The sequence below is a fragment of the Pogona vitticeps genome, chromosome 5 (assembly GCF_051106095.1).
Source record: "Pogona vitticeps strain Pit_001003342236 chromosome 5, PviZW2.1, whole genome shotgun sequence".
Taxonomy (NCBI): Eukaryota; Metazoa; Chordata; class Lepidosauria; order Squamata; family Agamidae; genus Pogona; species Pogona vitticeps.
Window position 1 is genome coordinate 111,309,204 of NC_135787.1, and position 22,611 is coordinate 111,331,814.

At 38.2% G+C, this 22,611-nt stretch overlaps 2 protein-coding genes across 6 annotated transcripts in view; both read right to left on the minus strand.

Annotated features, from left to right (window-relative positions):
• The window catches only part of FRMD4A (FERM domain containing 4A), a 605,541-nt gene that overhangs the window by 414,697 nt on the left and 168,233 nt on the right, over positions 1-22,611 (minus strand). The gene's annotated exons all lie outside the window — the stretch shown is intronic.
• LOC140707577 (uncharacterized) lies at positions 2,645-3,805 on the minus strand. Its single transcript, XM_078394271.1, has 2 exons — positions 3,398-3,805; positions 2,645-3,211 (listed from the first exon to the last, which is right to left on the minus strand). The coding sequence occupies exons 1-2, from the start codon at positions 3,803-3,805 to the stop codon at positions 3,104-3,106; spliced, it is 516 nt and encodes a 171-aa protein (XP_078250397.1). The 3' UTR covers positions 2,645-3,103.

A 22,611-nucleotide genomic window follows, 5' to 3' on the forward strand; every position in this document is an offset into this window, starting at 1 on the left:
TGTCTTGGCAAGGGACAGAGAAGATCGGATAAAAGACAGCTCAAAACTCTAGTTTATATACCGTTTGAAAGGGAAGCAAAAGTTTTTCTGATCACGACTCATGCTGCTTCAGGAAACAACAGCCGATCATGATGTGGATTGAAAGATACACAATTACCGTGAAACAATGGCACCTCATTAACAACCCATTTGAAAGGAAAGGAAGAGAATACACATGCTGTCTTATCTATTCAGCTACCTGCTGAAGGATGTGACTATGTTAATCTACTCAAACAGATGCCTCCAGGCCTTTGCTTATCTAAGCCACAGATGTCCTGTTATTTTACAGGTCAGCAGGATGACCCCTATTCTTTCAGAGTTCAGTTTAGGAGTGGCATTTAGATCCAAAAAAAAGTGATTCTTTGATATTAGAACGCTAATCAGAAAGGGTAAATTAATAAAAGAACAGTGTATGGCGGATTTATGCTCTTTATTAAAAGGATGCTGTACAAATTTTTAGGAGCCTCAATATGTCTTGACAGATTTTCATTGGGAAAAAGAAATGACTTATTTTTTCACCTTACAGCCAAACGGAGTTGCTTCATTGTGATAAATAAAATGTTTTATACTATTCTAAATGTATACAAATACATAAACTGTTGCTGCTGTTTTTGAAATCTCAGTGATCCTGATGTCCACAGATTTTCATTGGGAAACAGAAATGACTTATTTTTTCACCTTACAGCCAAACTGAGTTGCTTCCTTGTGATAAATAAAAATGTTTTATACTATTCTAAAATGTATACAAATACATAAACTGTTGCTGCTGTGACTTTGAGGTTCTATAACGTCTGTTTGCCGATCCAACCGCCTAATATGGCGGGGAGTTCGTTTGGAGTCAAATGCTGTATTTTGAAATTTAGTTTCACATGTATTTTTAAAAAGGGGCAACTTGTTTATCATTTATCATAACTTTTTTTTTTTTTCTTTTCTTTTAATTCTTGGTTATAAGATTTTGCGAAAATCCATGATCTTTACAGTCCATTTAAGGGTGAAATTCTGTATACTTCTAATGAAATCATCTGCTTTTTAATTCAAGCATTTTTACATTTGTGGCATAAATTTATTCTGTGACCCCTGCCTGTAAATAGCTGACCTGTGTTTCTGTGTGGTTAGCTGAGGGAAACAGCAGTCTACCCCTGCTGTTTTTCATGATTTACAGTGATTACCCATTATCTCATTGGCACCTAATTTGAAAGGGAACACGACAAAGGGAAGTGTCTACACATCCTAAGATTGTTACTATTTTTATCTACTCAAGCAGATGGGTCTGTATTTTGCAGGCCGTCAGGACTATGTTTTATCTAAGACACAGAGGTCCTGTATTTTTTACAGATCAGCAGGATGACCCCTATTCTTTCAGAGTTCAGTTTAGGAGTGGCATTTAGATCCAAAAAAAAAAAATGTGATATTTTTGATATTAGAACGCTAATCAGAAAGGGTAAATTAATAAAAGAACAGTGTATGGCGGATTTATGCTCTTTATTAAAAGGATGCTGTAACGCATACATTCTTAAATCACAGGGCTTTTAGAAATAATAATCTCAAAGAATTTTGAAAACCCCCAACACACACACACACACACACACACACACACACACACACACACACACACACACACACACAGAGAGGTTCTAGGAATCTTCCTTGGGTATAAACACGTGGAAAACTTTTTTACTTTGAATGGTATTAAAGACATTTACTAAAACATGGGTTTTTTTTTTTACTGCTCAACTTATTGCTCTTCACTATTTCTAGCTTACTTACTAAATCTGCCTTCAAGCGTCTGAAATTTTCATTTGGGAAACAGAAATGACTTATTTTTTCACCTTACAGCCAAACTGAGTTGCTTCCTTGTGATAAATAAAATGTTTTATACTATTCTAAATGTATACAAATACATAAACTGTTGCTGCTGTGACTTTGAGGTTCTATAACGTCTGTTTGCCGATCCAACCGCCTAATATGGCGGGGAGTTCGTTTGGAGTCAAATGCTGTATTTTGAAATTTAGTTTCACATGTATTTTTAAAAAGGGGCAACTTGTTAATCATTTATCATAACTTTTTTTTTTTTCTTTTCTTTTAATTATTGGTTATAAAATTTTGCGAAAATCCATGATCTTTACAGTCCATTTAAGGGTGATTTTCTGTATACTTCTAATGAAATCATCTGCTTTTTAATTCAAGCATTTTTACATTTGTGGCATAAATTTATTCTGTGACCCCTGCCTGTAAATAGCTGACCTGTGTTTCTGTGTGGTTAGCTGAGGGAAACAGCAGTCTACCCCTGCTGTTTTTCATGATTTACAGTGATTACCCATTATCTCATTGGCACCTAATTTGAAAGGGAACACGACAAAGGGAAGTGTCTACACATCCTAAGATTGTTACTATTTTTATCTACTCAAACAGATGTGTCTGTATTTTGCAGGCCGTCAGAACTATGCTTATCTAAGCCACAGAGGTCCTGTTATTTTACAGGTCAGCAGGATGACCCCTGTTTTTAAAGATTTCAGTTTTTAGGAGGGTATTTAGATACAAAAAATGTGATATTTTGATATTAGAAAGCTAATCAGAAAGGGAAAATTAATAAATGAACAGTGTATGCCGGATAAAAATCTTTATTAAAAGGAGGCTGTAACGCATACATTTTTTTTTTTTTTAAAATCACAGTGCTTGTATAAATACACAATACATGTTATGAACACAATAAAGTGAGTATTATGATATACAGTAAAGTCCATATTGTAACGCATACATCTAAATCTCAATGTTTGCAGAAAAGCACAATACAGTATATATCTTATTGGTTATTATGTTGTGAGAAATAATAATTTCCCTCCTGAAGCAGAGAAGGACATGACAGTGCATTAGATCTGCATTCTCTGATACCTCAAATCCTAAGAATGCAATAGTTACATCATTTGACTACCCCCGATGAGGGTTTACAATGCATATTTATTAAAAGCATACATCTAAATAACAGAAAATATAGGACAGGCATTTTAGTTTTTACAGAAGGTAGAAACACACAATACAGGCTTTTTAAAGGTTATATATTCATTTAGGATGGTTTCTCTCTTGAAACAATGAACCCTGATGATTCCAGATGAGCCGTGGGACCATAAAGGCAATCACACTCAAGGCCATCTTCCAAGATAAATGTCTTATCCTGTGTTTGGGAATGAAACATAATTTCAGTAAGTTTTAAAATAACTTAAAGCCACATCACTAACATAGCCATAACTACCGGTTTTAAAACACCCCCCCCACCCCCCCCCCACCCCCCCCACCCCCCCCACCCCCCCTTATAACAGAGGTTTAAATGTCCATCTTTTAAAAAGAGAATTGTTCTTACCAGAAAGCTTGGATTTTCTTCAGCACTCTCAAAACCTTCATCAGGAGGCTGTGCCAACACTTGCTGCTCAGGACCATTGCCATGGACCGGTAAATCTCTTTTTATACCTTGTTCATCATCTTCCTCATCGCCCCACAACATGGTACAGGCCAGTTTTCTTGTGTTTTTCTGCTTCGGGTTCGCCTTTGCAGAAAAAACAAAAACGTCTTCTGCAGGCTTGACTTCTCTTGTTAACTTTTCTGGGTCTTTGGGTAGGCTATTCTTTAGGCTTGCCGGATTTCCTAATGGACACAAGGGGCTAGAGAACCCCACCGGTCCGTTGTAATAAGCTTTGGGCTGCAGGCGTCTCCTGGTTTTTCCCGCAGGCTTATGGACGGGCTCCGGAACTTTGTTCTCCTTCTCCGCCATGTCTACAAAACCGCAGGACCTTTGCAAAGAGCTGACAGAGCGCGCAGAAGTGTCCCCGAACCACGTTTTTATAGCCTCTCAGCAAACTCCCCGGGGCTTTCCCACCCTTGCAGGGCCTAGGGACAAGCCGGGGCATGTCCTACGACCACCCCTTTTCCAGCCAAGGCCCTCCAACCGCTCCCCATTGGTCTACGGGGTCGTGGGGTGGCACGCAACCTCGGGGACCAATCCTCAGGCCACCCCAGGGTCACGGGGGACCCCTGCCTCTAGGAAAAGGCTCCTATAGGCTCACGGGCCCACCCGAAATCCCTGACGTCACGCAGGGGGCTGGGGCAAGCCGAGACATGGTCTACGACCACCCCTTTTCTAGCCAAGGACCTCCAACCGCTCCCCATTGGCCTACGGGGTCGTGGGGTGGCACAACCCCTCGGGGTCCAATCCTCAGGCACCCCTAGGGTCACGGGGGACCCCGGCCTCTAGGGAAAGACCCCTATAGGCCCACGGGGACCCCCACAACCCCTGACGTCACCGTTCGGACCACCCCTTCCGCCGGAAGGGGCCTGGGTCCAGCCTAGGCGCCGGAAGTCCCTCCCCTTCCGGTCCAGGGTCCCAAAAGGGGGCGTGGCACCTGTCAAAATTGAGATTGAATAAAGCTACCACTATCCTACTACTGATCAGTATTACCCACACAATCTTTTTCTTTCCCTTTGTTTGGCCATTCAGGGCTTTGAGATGGAGCTACACTTAACAACATTCTGTTTCTAGGATTTCCCCATGCCTGTCAGCTATAGCCCAGGTGGTCTCAGATTCATCTTTCTTCCTTAATGCTATCAGTGCCTTTGTATTGGCACAGAGAGGTGGGATCAATTCTGTGTAGGGCCTCCCCTTCCTAATGGCTATGGAGTTTATGACTGACATTCATGATCAGAAACTGTTAAGTTAAAAAATCTTCCTGTCACTGCATGAGTTACTGCAAACCTTCTGCTGTCCTAAACGTGTTATAAAATGGAATTGCTTCACTTAAATTAACAGACTTAGAGCCAACACTACTGTAAGAGCCTATAAAATTTGATACAGAACGGTATGGTTTTTAAAAACAATTGTCCAACAATGTTCTATTGCAATATCCAGGCTGGTATTTTCTATTAAATTTTATGGAGCCTTTTGGCTGCAGTAAAAGCAACCTATATCTTTTGGATACCAGCCTGTAAAAGAGGCGATAGGTGATGGTGGGAGGCAATGTGGACTTAAAAAGAAATAAATTAGGAAAAACAACACAATGGAAAGGTATGAATTAAATATTCTTTGTATCTTATGGAAAATTAACAGCAATCCTCCTGAATTTATTTTACTTGTTTTCACTAACGTGTCTTAAAAGTGTGCTAAAGATTTGTGCTGAATGATTATTTTCAAACTTTTTCAGTGTGGTATTTGATCTTTGAGGGAGATAGTTAATACCCAACTTCTTACTGTTGTTTTGACTTATATATCACCCCAAAGTGCTAAAGCAATCGCGGGGCGGTTTCCAGCACAATTGTGCAAATAACACTTTGCCCACCAGCAATCTGGGTATTCATTTTACTGACTTCGGAAGAATGAAGGCTGTGTCAGATTTGAGCCAGCCACCTGAATCCATTGGGATCAAACTCAGGTTGCAATTAGAGGCTCGGCTGCAGTTTAACCACTGTGCCACTATCTCTCCCAACCCCTACTCTTGTTGCTGCTCACAGCCAGTGTTTCTTTGTTGCTGTGGATTTTTGGATGTATCTTCCTCTCATTTTTATTTTTTTTATTATTAATTTTTTATTTATTTGATTTATATCCCGCCCATCTGGTACACTCTACCACTCTGGGCAGCTTAAGCACTTCTTGCCAATCAGAGATTCCATAGTGAGCAAGATAGCATCATTATATTACAGAAACAATCAGATTTGGCTATGTGATTGTGTCACTAAAGGAAAACCATCAATCTCACTCTGAATATTGTATCGAGAGAGGAAAAAATACTAAGGTAGAGAACCCTTTTTAAAAACTGGCAACAGTTTAAAAACTGGCAAGCAGTTCTTCTGCCTTCTGTGACAGACCAATCCATTGTCCATGAGCTTTCTTTTCGCCACTACTGTTTACTATCAGCCACATTTCTAGCATTGTGGGCGGAATGGAACTGTGACTGAAATCTTAATAGGTACTGAGGCAGTGTCCGTGCTTCCATCATCCTTTGAGCACTTTTACCACTTTCTTTGGCCTTTCTTTTGACCACTGGAATGTGGGGGTAGGGGGAGCACCTTTTGCAGGGAGTGAAAATATTTGTTAAAATGACTTCCTGTGCTACCTCAAAGTTATTTCCTGCCTTCAGCTTACATTTGCAAAATTGGACAAAAGGATTAGGTAACATTTATAGCACATAAAATAAAGCATTGCTCTCAAGATTCCCAAGAAGGGTAGGTGTAGTCTGTTGCATCAAAAACAACAAAAAGGCCAATAGGTTTTATTTGGCATACACTGAAAGTTCAGATAAGTGATCATGATGATGAACAGCCTTCCACTTCTTCAGATACATCTACAGATGTACAGTGCCAACACTTCTGTGATGAGATTGAGTACTGTTTTTGAAAAATTATGCTTTCACCTCTGTATGACCCTGTGGACATATGGGAACTGTATGGACAAATGGAAAGGTAATTGTATTAAGGAGAAATTTGCACCTTGCTTTCCTGTCATGAACACTTCGAAGAAGAAGTTGGCATTTTTCTGTTATCGTTATCCTTTACCAGAAAATGCTTCAAAGTGGACCCAGATAAGCTTTTAAGGTCATTTCCCCCCTTTGGTAGAGTCTGACCAATGGCTTAGTCTTTGAGCAGTGGTTCCCAAACTTGGATGGCCCAGGTGTTCTTGGACTGCAGTTCCCATAAGTCTTCACCATCAGCTGTGGTGCTTGGGGTTTCTGGAAGCTGCAGTCCAAGAACATCTAGGTTGGGAACCACTGTTCTAGAAGACAGTTATCTCTTAGTTGTTAGTTTGGATTTGTTGAACTTTTTTGTTTTGGTTCACATTTTTGTCATTTGGTTGTGGGGGTTCAAGATGGGCTGGAATGAGTTGAGTCTTTGTTTGTACAACTGCCCAGACTAGTGGACTCTCACTAAGTGGGTCAGTATGAAAATGGAACTTCATGTTTCTTACATTTCAAAGTATTCTCTTATGAATATTGGGTTTCATGAGAAGGATTTCTCTTCCATAGCTCAGGGGATGTAAATGCTGGGCTGTGGGGGGGGGGAAGTGTGCTGCTTATATACCTCCCCATAGTGCTGAAAGCACTCTCTGGGCGGTTTACAAGTTAATTATGCAGGTGATACATTGCTCCCCTCCAGCAAGCTGGGTACTCATTTTACCGACCTCGGAAGGATGGAAGGCTGAGTCAACCTTGAGCCAACTATCTGGGATTGAACCCTGGGCCGTGAGCAGTTTTGGCTGCAGTACTACAGTTTAACCACGGTGCCACGAGGAAATAAAAGATAGTTTTCTGGAGAAAACTATCCATTGTCCTGATGAGAGATGAAAGGAGATTACAAAGATTACAAAGGATGAAAAGTAATTATGTATCAGGGGCATCACACTACCCCAAATGACCCATTAACCTGTATTTAAAAAACTCCCCAGTACTAGTTTCTTTCAGTCTCAGTATCCACTCATGAGAGGGAACTTTGTCCCTTTGCAACTCTTGTCTTTTTCACAAGTAGGCCATGTCTGCGGCAGCCTACTCTGGTTAAGTGTGAGTACGGAATAGGTTCGATACAATGTCTTATTTTGCAGTTTGAACTTTCTTTGAATTTGTTCTGAGTCTGCATTAATTTCTTGTTACATGATACTGAGAAGTCCATTTTGGGTGGAATGTTCACCTTTTCACGTTTTCTAACTGTCCTTTCATTTTCTTTCATTTTTGTTTTAATAAAATACTTAAAATCCTTTCCAGCAAATGACTGGATTTTGCGGTCGTTGGGACTTGTAGAAGGAAGGAGAAGATTGGGACCCACTAAAAAGTCCAGCAGCTATCGTCCCAGGGATGTTTTGCAGTGCCTCATAATGACTTAGCTCTCTTAATTCCACAGAAAGAGTAAAGAAAGATAGGCACTGGAGATCCAGTTCTTTTTTTTCCAGATTACAATGTTGCTTTTGTTGTTATGTGGCATCAAATCACCTCTGACACATTACCCTGTGAATGAGCAATCTCCAAAATATCCTGTCTTTAACAACCTCTTGCAAACCCAAGCCTGTGATTCCTTGAAGGAATCAACCCATCTCCTTTTTCATTTTCCTCTTTCCCTGCTGCCTTCAGCCTTTCCAGCATTATTCCATTTTCCAGAGAATTTTACTTTCTCATTATGTGCCCCAAATAGGACAGCCTCAGTTTCAATATTTTTACCTCCAGAGATCATTCAGACTTGATTTCCTTTAGGACCCACTGTTCACCTTTCTGGCAGTCCAGGGTATCTACAAAGCTCTCCCTCAACCCCAAATTTAAATGAATCACTTTTTTTCTTCCTTATCAGCTTTCTTCACTGCCCAGCTCATACACAGCAATTAGAAATACAACAGTGTGGATAATCTTGGCCTTTGTCTCCTCATATCTTTCTCATCCCTTCATTGTTGCCCTTCCAAGTCTCAGTCTTCTCATTTCTTGGCTGCAGTCTCCCTATGGATTGATGATTGAACTAAGGTCTACTAAATCTCAAACTATTTCAGTTTCTTCATTGTTGACATTAAAGTTTTGTGGTTCTTCTGATTTTTGTCGTAACATTCAGTTGCAGTTCTCCTTTGCCAGTTTCTTCTTTCACTTTTCACAGTTGTTTCAAGTGATTGCAGCTTTCAGCCGGTAAGATGATGTCATCTACACATCTTAAATTATTGATGCATTTTCCACCAATTTTCACTCCTCCTTCATCTGAATTTAATCTGCCTTTCCATGTGATAGATTTGGGTGTGTATACAGATTGAATAGATTGGGGAATACAATGTCCCCTTGTCTGACACCTTTGCCTATAGGAAACCACTCTGGCTCTCCAAATTCTGTCCTAGTGGTAGCTTCTCGTGCACAATATAGGTTATGCATCAGGACGATCAAGAGCTGAGGCACACCCATTTCTTTCAGAACAACCCATAGTTTCTCATGATCCTCACAGTTAAAGCCTTTTCTATAATCTAACAAGGATAGATTGATCTCCTGTGGAAATTATTTGTTGTGCCCCAGTAGCCCCTGGATAATTTCAGTATGATTCTGTTTTTGGAATCCAGCTTGAACATCAGGCATTTCTAGTGTTCATTTTTTAAATTCAATTTCTTACAGTTGTCATGGTACTTGGGAAATATCCCTCTAATAGCCGCTCACCCATCTTAGCCTTCTTTATCTTGAAATGGGGACACTCAATGAAGTGGTAAAGGGGAGAGGACCTATTGAGTTTGATGGGGATTGCTTTACCGCTCCCAAACACTTCCGCTTTCATCGATCTGGCAGTGCCTCCAGGGAGTTTAAAAGGTAGGCTGGCACCACCCCATTTACCAAAGATCCAGGAACACAGTGAAGCGGGACACTGCATTCAGTACCTCAAATCACAGGGACCAAGCATTCAGCTGCGGGAAGGGTAACATTAATATTCTTTTCTATTCTTTCACCATTCACCTTCTGCATACTAGCAGAAGCTCTGCTCTGCTCTCTTGCCTTCTCATATGCAGAAAGCAACTCTCCAACAAAATTCCATAATAGTTAATATTTGATTTACCCAAGAACAAACAGAAAAGTTTGCTAAGCATTTTGGAAAAGCTCTTCCCTAATACTGTTGTTTCATCATAAAACGTATATGCACAGAATAATATAAGCAAGCACAGGTAATACATTATTTTAATTATTTTGATTAATCTCTCTGAAATTATACTTAATAGCCCTTAGTTTTTTTAATTATGGGATACCCATAATGTGTGATCCCTAAGACTGTTTACTAGTTCTATGTTACACAAGAATGTCAACCTGTGTGAACACCAATGATAGTTTCTGAAGGATTCTCTCTCTGCTCGTTCTAAGCTTTGCATTTGCCAATTTAATTATTTGAGATGTGATGTCTGAAAAATGAAACTTTGTATCAAAATTCCTCAAACTGTACAGCAGTATCTTTATCCTACCTTCATTACTTGAACAAAATGACAAGTTTGGGCAAACAGGCTCATAACGAAATCTTGGAGAAGTAAACACTAAAAGCACAGGTAAGTGTTTGATCAGCAGGACAGAACTATCTCAGATCAGACAACTCAGCTACTACAGAAGACTCACTATTACTTTGAGGTATTATCTAGAAAAAGCAGTTTGTGCTTGCTCCAATCATTTTTGCCTAAAGCATTAACAAGTTTGTTAAGGCTATAGGGCTTCTCCCTTTATTGATGTTTTCTAGGGAATGTTAATGGTAGTTGGCAGGAACAAGATATGCAAGAGCTGAGCTAATATATCAAAACAGAATTCTTGGAAGGAGGTCAGCTCCCTCCTTTTTGTAACATTTAATGCGTATTAGCCTAGGGAGATCTTTAAGACTTTGGAAGTTAAAAAACTCCAATCAATCCCTAGCGTTATTATTTTTCCTTTCAGTGTACTTTTATGAATGTAGCATGAATTAATCTCCCATATAGCCACAGTGTTATTAATTGTTCTTTCAATGTATATTTACAAATGTAGAATTAATTAATCCATAGATAAATAAAAAAATACCCTGACCTAACTTTCAGCATCATTTTAAGGCACTGACATCATGTCAGGGAAGCAATTTATCTAGTACAAGCTTGAGGATTTGGAGGCCAAATTCAAGATTCCACCCCCTGCCATATGTCACACTGGGCACAAAAATGTCTGAGAATGGAGGGCGCAGCTACATGTTGGAAAAAACCCTACTTTTCCAAACCAAGATAGTTTCAACTTTTGATAACCTTTAATTTGTTCCTTAATTTGTTCTTTTTCACTTTATCCAAATTCATCTTAATAATTTCAGTAGTAGGGGCTGTTTTATCATGTTTTAATTGAATTTTATTATCCTGCCCGAAACAATAACTGTATGTATCTGTTTTATACTGTTTTGGTTTTACTGGTCTTAGACCATAATAAAGTACTGTACTACTACTATCTTAATAACTTCTTGCAAATTTGAAGTAATATTTATCCCTAAATATCTAATACTATTTTAAAACTTACCCTCAAATTTGTCTTTCAATTTACTTCTCTCTTCATTATCATAATTTTATGCATAAATTACTGATTTAATCCAGTTTACCTTTAAGCCCATTACTTCTTCAAAGGCTTTTAAATGTCATTTAATATTTCCTATAGACTTCATTCCCCTTGATAGATTGTTGTGGTGAAGGGGCTTGAGTAATTCAGAGAAGCTATGGGCTATGCTGTGCAGGGACACCCAAGAGAGACAGGTCATAGTGGAGAGTTCTGACTAAACACGATCCACCTGGAGCAGGAACTGGCAAGCCACTCCAGTATGTTTGACAAGAAAACCCCATGAGCAGAAACAAAAGGCTAAAAGATATGATGACCTGTCCATCTCAGGTGTCCCTGCATGGCATAGCCCCTAGCTTCTCTGAATTACTCAAGCCCCTTCACCACGACAAGGCAGCAATCCATGAAGGGGTTTAAAGTGTGTACCAAAACCCAATTCTTTTATTAACAATTTTAAAGCTGACCATTCCACCAAATGGCCTTAAAATGTCCAATGAAAGTATTTGTGCTTTTATCTTTGTTTCTTTTACTGTATTAATTGTATTAATTTAATACCCTTCTCGTTAAATCCCCAATTTGTCTACCCTTTAAAAATCCATTATGATCTTGACCAATGTATTTATCAATTAAATCATTCAATCTTTTAGCTACTATAGCTGTAAATATTTTAGCATTCTGATTAATCAGTGAAATTGGTCTATATGACCCCATATTCATCGGCTTCTTATCTGGTTTCAAAATTAACATTAGCATTGAATGTTTCCAGGACGTTGCCATTTCTTCCCCCATTAATGTTCTATTAAATAAATCCTTCAATTTGGGTAAGAGTTTTTTTTTAATGTCTTCTAATATTCTGAGCCTAATCCATCTGATCTTGGCATCTTACCTATTTTAAATGTATGTATAATCTTGTCTATCTCACCTTCAGTTATTTTTGTTCAATTTTTTCCATATTTTATCTTTGTGGGTTTTTTTAGCAATATTGCTTTGTATATACGCAATAATTTTATCTATAGATACCTTATTACTAGAACATAATCCTTTAAAAAATTCTTGAAAGGCCTCAACTTTCTCTCACCTTTTATTACACCTATTTACCCTTTACATTTTCAAACTGCCCTATTGTCTATTTTTCCTTTTTGTTACCTGAGTGAGTCTTGCTAATAATTTAGAATACTCATTATTTAATTCAATATACTCTTTTCAAATATATCATATTTCTTTGTACTCTTTCTAATTGAATACTTTCTAACTTCTTCTTTTTAGTTTGCAACTCCCTCATTATCTTGGTGTCTTTAGATATTATAAAAAGCCTTTCTAATTCTTACATATTTTCTTCTGTCTGCTCCTTTTGCCTTGTTTTCTTAAATTATAAGATTCATTTATATGCAATCCTTATATCAATTATGTCATAGTATCCCATATAGTAGATATAGAAAGATGTCCAATGATAGCATTAGTAAATATACTTGGAAACTATCAATTAGACAGAGGGAAAAAATTAACTATTATTATGTTAACAGCAGTAAGACTGATATTTGCAAGGAATTGGGAAAATAATCAATTGAGGTTGGAATGATGGTATAAAGAGATGTGGAATCTAGCCATATTAACTTGTGAATTGAAAGTTAGAAAAGGATTATTGAAATAAATAATTTTAAACGGAATGTGGAACATTTTTATGAACATGCATTTACTAAACATAAAGGTTATACCCCAACACAAGAATCATTATGTTTTTAGAAAGAGACAGGGCACATGATATAAATCAAGATGAAACGTTTTGATAAAGATAAATATAAATTTATATTCCTGACAGTGGTGGGTTGCACTATATATTTGAATTATGATTGCATTTATCATTTATGTTTTTGTTAGCAAGAATTGTTTGATTATACTTGTGCGGGTTTTTTGTTTTTAAAAAATGAAAAATGAAAAAAAAAGGCCTTCCTTTTTGTCGATATTTCTGGTCAATTTTTTTTCTTTGCCACTCTCTGGTGTGCCTTTCCTCTTCCCAGCTGCTGATTCTATTGCTCCCTCTCCTTCTCTATCCCCCTGATCTAGTGTTATTCCACTTTTGGGGGGGAATAAAACAAAGATTTAAAATAACACCACAGCGGCAGCGGCGAGTGGTTGTGAGAGGTAGCCACAGGGCTGATGGGCACAAGACACAGACTCAAATGCAGTTATTCATTCTAAATGCTGGTGTAGCTCCCCCCTTGACCAAAATAGAACACAGTTTAATAATGGATTAAAATGTTTACCAAGAGGATACACATACTGACCCAAAAACCATGTAAATATCACATGACTTTAAACTTACTTCAAAACACCTAATCTATTCCTTCATTCATTTTCATAGTGCAAGCATGCCCAGAGTCAGGGGAAGTGTCCAGAAAAGGCCTTTGTGATTTATTTATTTATTTTAGCTTTGGGCAGTGATGTCCTAAGAGGGAATCCCCTGCCAGGGCCCAGAAAGAAAACTGCTGCTCGTGAACTCTTTTTTTCTTTTGCCAATTTTGTTTCTCCCATTTTTTTTATTACCATGGGGGCTGTGGGTAACGCTGCAGGCTACAAACATGCTTGGGGAGCCCACACCCTTATTTAGTTGCATATTGGCCCTACTGCAAATGCAAGGATCATATGCACTATGGACATTGTGTCTGAGCACTTAGACTGGCAAATGAAGCCTTGTTTACCTCCTGATGACCAATTCCAAAATAAACTACAGTGGTGCCTCGCTTAGCGATTGCTTCGTTTAACGATGAAATCGCTTAGCGATGACTTATTTGGAGCGATCTTGGGCTCCGTTTAACGATGGTTCCTATGGGCGATTTTCGCATAGCGATGTTTGGGACCATGCTTTGCATAGCGATGACAGTTTGGGTCCCACTGTTTCGCTTAACGATGGTTTTGACAGCCTCATGTTGACTGTTTTTTAAATGTTCAAAAATGTTTAGAATGATTGAAATCATAAGTGCACTTAATAAACCCTTTGTTAAACTAATCTGACTTTATTCCGACTCTTTTTAAATTTGTTGTAATTCCCCCCCCCATTGAGATGCATTGAATAGGTTTCAATGCATTTCAATTGGGGAACTGTGTTTCGCTTAGCGATGTTTCCTATGGCGATTTTCGCTTAAGGACGGCAATCCATTCCCATTGGAATGGATTATCCAGTTTTCAATGCATTTCTATGGGAAACCGTGTTTTGCTTAGCGATGAAATCGCTTAACAGTGATTTTTTGGGAACCAATTATCGTTAAGCGAGGCACCACTGTAATTTGCAAGACATAAGAGGCTATACAAGCTCTGCTATAGCAAACAAGCATCTCTTAGCACTTAATGAATTCTTATTTTTAATAAAGTGCTATCTCTATTATGTAGTTTTACTCCAAATTATGTCACCCCACTCCATTACATCACAATGACTTCCATGTGCCAACCACTTCTCTTCCTAATCTCTTCCTTCCTCTTTTGGGGCACTGACACTGCACAGGCATAGTAATACAGCTACAAATACTGAGCCAATGGAACTTTATACCAGGATGGAATAAGCAGCAATTACCATATTTTTCTGTCTATAAGGCCCCAATGTACAAGACAACCCCCAATTTTCTAACCCAAAATTCAGAAATCCACTGTCTGATCATACACTCAGTGGGAGGAGGTCCAAACTGTCTCTCTGCAGCTCAGTTTCCATGCTTGTTTGCATAACTGATTACATTCAGTTTGAATTTTACAGAGTAAGACATTTGCTTATTTATGGGCCTACTCTTATGGGCAGGGCGTGCCGAGGCAAGGAGGCGGGCTGGCTCCTTTCGGCCAGGAGCAGAGCATGTCGCCCTCACTGGGCCGGGAGAAGAGGCAAAGACAAAAGCTGGAGGGGATGCTCGGCTGCCCAGCTTGCCTCGCCTCGCCTTCTCTGGCGGAGCGCAAGATAAGACACTGGCATGGCTGGCCAAGGGAGGGAGGATGGTGTGGCATGGAGGCTCCTTGCCAGCCTGCCTGCCTGCCCTTGGTGGGCAGCGGAGGGCATCTTGCCTTGTTTGGCCTGGCTTGGCCTGGCCTGGCCCAGAAGATCAGGATCTCTGGGTTGGGGGGGGTCTTTTGCGGGGGAAATGCTGCTCGTGAGGAGCTCAGGTCCTGCTCACAGGCTGCCTGGGCAAAGCCTACCCTGCCTTTTTCCATTCATAAGTCAAACCTCTGGCTGCAAGTCAAAGCAAAATTTTGCAGCCGGGGCTGGTCGTAAGTCAAAATGTTCATAGGTCAGAGTTTTTGTAAGTCAAGGCACCACTGTACATGGAAAAATATGGTAGTGCCCAGATTTTAAAGCTACATCAGAAACAAAAATACATTTCCTCCAGAGGTGCTCATCCTGACATTTGTCCCTCTGCCTGGAGGTCTGAAGAAATATAGCTATTCCTTAAGACTTCAGCGGGAACCCTGGGATCTTGCACTCTCAAGCACGGATGATAAATTATGAAAATTTGTTTTCATTGGTTGACAGCCCTTGTTTGTATTATATCACAATGACTTTTCTGCATTAGCAGATCAAAACAGCAATTCAGGAAAGTCAAGCCTTTCCCCCTTTAAGTTTAATGCCATAGGAAAGAGGACCTTTCCCCCCTATGGGGCTGTATCAACACGGTTAATAATAAAGTTTCCTTCATTGCTGAACATTCCAGTGGCTGATTTTGAATGATCTGTGCATTTCTGCCAGACACCAGCTATATAAATAAAAGGAAGCCCTCCAGACTTTCCAGCTGCTCATTGGACACATTTTATAGCCATTTGTAGCAGCAACTCCATTGCTTTCGTTACTCCTGAAATACTATAATTCATATTTCTTTTTTGTCTCTAGCTCACATTTCTTGAAGAAACAAAGAAGAAATGTGGCCTAAAGTAATTCCAACCTTATTTTTAAGCATCCTTCTACCTGAAGACAACTAAAGACTATCTCTGAGTTAGAAGAAACACACAAGAATTCCTCATGAACATTCTGTACTATTTCAAACACTGAACAAAATTCAGCCAATATTAAGCATGCTTAAATATCAATGCTGTTACATACAGCTATGACCTCACCTGTCCGTCACTGCTAAAGCTGTGAGTCATCTACCAATGGTGTGACGGAGGGTGGGACATAAGGAGTGGAGCTGTTGTATAAATGGGAGTGAATGTGTGTGAGAGATTTTAGATAGGGACTGATAGGGCTTTGATAGGGCTTGGATAGGGTTTAGAGAGGAATTAGGAGTTATGTGATATATTGTGAAAGTCTGTGTATGCTAGTGCCTTTATTATAGTGATTGAATTATTATTTAATTATAAGTGATTTACCATTCCTTTTATTTGTACCCAATAAACTTGAGTTTTTATTTTGAATCATATTTTGGCCTGAAGCTACTTATTTGAGGGAATGGTTGGTGGCAGTGGAAAAGAAGAGTGATTTAGAGTGACGTAGCGACCCCCCTTTGTGAGGTAGAGGGAGGCCGTTACAAATACTAACAGAAAAAAATGAAGCATATATTTAATTATATTCTATTAACATCAACATAATAATAAGTACCTGATGTCAAGTCAATTCTGATTGATGGTGACTCCAGGATTTTCTAAGCAGAGAATACTTAGAAGTGGTTTACCATTTCCCTTTTCTGAGGGTACCCTAAGATTGTGCAGCTGACCCAAGCATACACAGGCTGGCTGTACTCCTGGCAGTTGTTCAAAATCTTGCCTTTGACATGTTTTTGTCCATATTTTTTTAAAAAAATTCAACTAATACAATTTTTAAAAAAAACATTATACTAAGTTCCACTGATTCAAATGAACCTACTCTAGTTGTAATTTACTTTAGCATAATAGATTGCAATCTAATTAGGATGCTTGATTGGTTTTATTTGTTTTTCAACTGTTGCCTGAAATTCTATTGCTTACTTTAGTAAATTGTGCAAAAGTAGGCCCATTAACTAAATGGGTATTTGGTGAGCCAACTCCTCGGTAAATTCCATTGATAGGCCTAATCTAGTTTGTGACCTACTATGCCAAAGTAAGTTACAACGAGAGTAGGTCCAGTTAAATCAATGGAACTTAAGGAGGAACTGGTTCATCAAATCTTTACTAATCAATGGGCCTTCTGCTGTGTGACTTACTACAGTATGCAATAAGATTTCAGCCACTGTACTGAATCTGCCAAGGAATATCAGTCTTACTGTCCCCAATCTTTTCTCTGTTTGTGTACATAACCAGGTGCCCTAACTGACTTGTGATTCTTTTTTCTTTTTTAATTTTAAAAAATATGAAAATTCCATTGTATCAGCTATTCAATAAAAGTGATACATAAAACAGCAATAAAATCTCAAGAAAATCTCCGTCCTAGTGGTATTCTCTCTCTCTCTCTCTCGCTCTCTCGCTCTCTCTGTGTATTTGTACACATACTCACACTAGAAATACTATCAGTCTATAAATGGTGGCATAATTAAAACTGGACCTCTCTTAGAAGAAAAAAATACTGGTTGATTGTACAGAATGTGGTTGAATTTAATTTTTGCAAAATCTGATGCAAGTGGACTTCTACATCTCCTACACTGATGTAATTACTGGCTAAATTTTGCACTTCTCTAAATTTCCTAATGTAGATCCTGGCTTTAAAAAAATCTAAATATGTTTAAAAATTGACACTTGTGATAAAATACATTTATAAAAAATGCTTTCAAGAACAGATGCATAAAAAAAAATCAATAATCATCTTCATTTTTAATTACAGTTACATTCAGAAACAAGAGAGAACAAGACTGATCCATTCTATAGTAGCTAATTGATTGTGAACACAGAAAAAGAAACATGTCAGAACCCAACAGATCTCATGACAAAAAAGGATCATTAGCTAGCTTTCCAGTCCAGGGAGACAAACATGGTGAAAAACCTCTTGTGAATTTATCCTTAAGTTATTCTTGGCAATAGTATAACACATGTTTCAAAGGTCAACTTTGAATGCTGTGAAAATGATTAGCTTCCCCAAAATATTAAGGTTATAAGCCAGAGACAGTGTCCATCCTTTACTTTATTCATGATTTTTTTAAAGTGCGCGCGCGCAGGCTTCCTGAGGGCCAGGGCAAAGGCTTATATTTCAATTTCTGTAAGAGTTAAATAGTTATTGCCTATGAATTATAACCTATTTTTCACCAAAGACACATACAGGCATCCATACATATATAATTTTCAGAGAGGGTAATAAAAATAGTGGTGTTATACAGACACCTTTGAGCATAAAGTGCTATAGATAATTAGTTGCCACTAGCTGTTTCAGAGGACGAGATGGTTGGACAGTGTCATCAACGCTACCAACATGAATTTGACCCAACTCTGGGAAGAAGTGGAAGATAGGAGGGCCTGGCGTGCTCTGGTCCATGGGGTCACGAAGAGTCGGACATGACTTAACAACTAAACAACAAAAGCTGTTTCATAATAGATACATGAAGCACAACACAGCTGTTTAACTTCCAAGCAGCCTTTCTCTGAGGGTGGACAATTTTGAAGAATTAAACTAACCAGACACAGCTGCATGTAAAATTCCATAACTGGTTTCTGAAGTAGATGAATTACCTCTTGGCAATCCTTCCCTCTTTCTAATACTTCTGTGGCAAAATGCTACTCAAATGACAAAACTGACCTTTCATACCTCCTGAAAAATGCTAGAAGGAAAATAATGCTGATTTCAAACCTACAAGGTTAATGGAAGAGGAGAGTTGAAGCCACAAATTCACTGCCAAAGAACACATACGAAAGTGTGCTATGCCAAGTCAGACCATACAATTACAGGCAACAGTTCTTCAAGACTTGAAACAGAAGTCTGGATGTGCAGCCTTAAACAGCAATTTTGGAGGCACAATCAGAAAGGATGAAAAACACATTCCTGATTGCATCAAAAAACAGACCAACCCCTCCATCTGCCAGGGAAATCACTCCAACCCACTCCAAAAAGTAGTAGCTCTACAGTTGGAACAAAAAGGTCCATTTTGGCACAGATCAGAGTCAGGCTGGAGTACAGTCCCCTGTACGTTGTGTGATCATTGGGAAATAGCAATGATCATAGCTTGTGATCTACTGCACGGTGATCTATTGCACTGTGTGATCACATCTTATTGCTCATTTGGAATATATACAGTATAGCCATAGGATATATATATTCCAAATGAGCCATAGGATGTGATCACACAGTGCAATATATCACAAGTTGGACCAACTATCTATATCTATATCTATATCTATATCTATATCTATATCTATATCTATATCTATATCTATATCTATATCTATATCTATATCTATATCTAGATAGATAGATAGATAGATAGATAGATAGATAGATAGATAGATAGATAGATAGATAGATAGATAGATAGATAGATGACCAACTCTCTCTCTCTCTATTATATATAATAAATAAATAAATAAATAAATAAATAAATAAATAAATAAATAAATAAATAAATATAATGATGTAATTACTTTTTAAAAATATGCTAATATTAACATGCTTTACCAATGTTTCCAAAGTCAGGGAATAGGCTGAAACCCAGTAATGCAAAGTAAAGCCATGCAAGTCTGATGATGTCATGAGCCACAACTGTCTTTTGGTAATTAAATGTTTTTGATTCTCCCAAAGATTTTCCTTGGTCCTGGGGAAGCCTTGGGGAGTCATGGGGTGGGAGGGAGACTTTAATGTCTGAAAATTGCTGCCACAGGTCCCACCATGGCTACAGAAACCAGCAGTAGCAATTTTCAGACAATTTTCCTGTCCCCATCCTGTTGTCCCCACAAAAACCTCCAGAGGAATAAAGAGATCTTAAGGGAGCAGTGGAGGAGGCAACATTTAATCACTAAAATACAGCTACAGCTCATTATATCATCAAACTTTAAAGGCTTAACTTTCATTACTGGATTTCAAGCACTGACAGTTTAATTCTGCAAATGGCAGCAGCTGATTACAGCAGGTTACTTACTTGTCTCCAGCACAATATGAACTGTTTTTCAAAAATTCTTGTGGCACTAAAGACTAACACATTTACCAAGCTTGGGCTTCAAGGACTACAGTTCACTGCAGGAGAAACATTAAATGCTAGCCAGTATTCCGGGTAGACAAATAGTACACCATGTCGGAGTCAGGCCCTTTTCCTGATCATGCTGTTTTCTTAGGCATATTTGGTAAGGACTCAGTGCCTGCTCTCAGATGGTGAAATGCCTTCCCTTGGAAGGCCAGTTTGCCCCCATTTCTGTTATCTTCTAAAGACAGGAAAAGACCTAGGAGAGCTTTCAGCAATTAAATTGTAGAGAAGAAAGGTGGAATGCTGTGCACTTATTGCTTCTATTGTATGTTTTAAAAGTATTTTCAAAAAGTTTCTAAATTGCTATTCTTCTAAATATTATTAACTGTTTTTAACTGTTTGTGAGCTGCCATTGGTCCCTATAGTGGGAGAAAGGCAACACAGAAAGAAAACAAACAAACAAATTATGGCCAGTGAGATCAGAGAGAAATTAAATATGGAAATACCTGATTGTGACAATTATATTATTAACACAAGTCATTAACACTTTCATCCCTTTGGAAACAGTTTTCAAGTAGCTTTTCTACTCAACCCTTGTGGCTATTATCCCTAAAATACAGCTCTCTTTTCTCAGTAGAAGCATATGAATTCTCTTGTTTTCTGCATCTCCCAATTTATCCTTCAACTTCCATACATTGTTTCTCTCCATTCATGCACTCAACGGTTCTCTAAACTTTGGGAGAATGAGATGTCACTATGTACCCTTCTTGAAACGTATCCAGTATTTTCTGAATGACAACATTCATCTCTGAGTATTTACAATCTCAGATAAATTTTGTGAATATTTTAAAATAAGATGCATTTCCCAGCTCCACCTGACATACACTACTGACCATTATTTTTGGATTATTCTCAAACTCCTGTTCCTCTTCTGCACATTTTGTTGTTTTGGACAGCCACATATTCTTTATTAAAAATGAATATTAATCTCTCACTTCAATAATGCAGTATTATGCACACAGAGTGCTTTTGAGCACAGGAGATAATCACAAACAATATAAACAAAACTGACTCATGTTTCAGATATCTAAATTGTAGCCCTGTACCTTAAAGAAAACTCCAGTGCTTTTAGCCTACATTATTATTCAACTCTACAATCACCAGTTTTTATAAAGCATGCAATTAAAGAAGACTGCTTCTTACCATGAAAAGTCAGGCCTATAATTAAACTCTCACACAGATTAGTTTATAAGTGGGTATGGCAGACCAAGACATCAGTCAAGGTTTGTACTGTGCTTTGGGAAAATAATAGAGTGGAGTCCATGGAAATTGAAAATTTGTATGATATATTCCAGTTGATTCACATAGGTAACATGTTAAGTCTTGAGAGATCTAGTCAATGACTAGATTTTCTGTTTCTTAACAATCCCATCTTGACAATGTATATAGACATTAGTTTGTTAGTTAGTAGGTTTTATTATGTATGTTATTTTATTGTGTTTTTTTACTCATGTAAGCCGTCCCGACTAGACTTTGTCTAGAGGGGCAGGGTATAAATTCAATAAAAGTAAAGTAAATGACTGTGAACACATGGATGGAGATAGTATAGTATAGCAAAGATAAGAATACAATCATACAGTTATTTATTCATACTGTAAGTTCCACTATATTTAATGGTCTTATTCCCAGTAAGTGTGTTTAGGATTGCTTTAATTCTAAATACACTTACTAGAGAGTTTCTTCATTATGGGGCTTACTGTTGAGTAAACATGCATTAGACTGTGTTATAAATATATGAACTATGACTCGAGAAGCCAAAAGTATAAATGTCAGCCCTAACATAAAGGCACAGTCTTGTTTTAGTGCTTTTGTAGAATGCTTTGATATGGTAAAGAGCGTCCCATATGCTATTATTATAATCCTTACGACCATCCTGTAAACTCATTATCCTCACACTCCAAATGAGAGTAGTGAAATTGAGGGACTATGTCTTTCTGAAAGGCACTTCTGGGACTTGTAGAAGAGTATCATTCAATTCATGTTTTTTTTTTTAAATTCAAGGCTCAGTTGCACAATGTAAGAGGAATACTGGAAGGATGATTGATATAATGTGTGCAAATTGCTTTGAACACTGAGGAAAAATGTGATATAAATGCTAAGCATTATTGTGTGGATTTACTCTCAAGCAGATAGTATTACCCTCAAGTACATAAGACTTGAATAGTAAAGATACGGTATTCCATTCAAAATACTAAAGACTAGTTATGAACAATAGACAATGCTGCAGTGAAAACCCTCACAGTAGCATGTGGAATCATTAGGCCTTTTTGTCTGCATTTAATATTACTCTTACTTCACAGAGTGAATGGGCTGTCATTTGTATTCTCTTTCAGGGGAACCCAGAAGAGTGCCTATCAAATACAAAACACACCACGGCAAAAAGCAAGGAGAGCAGTGCGCCTTATATAAAACCATTTGGGTCAGGTAACAAACTGTGCACAGGC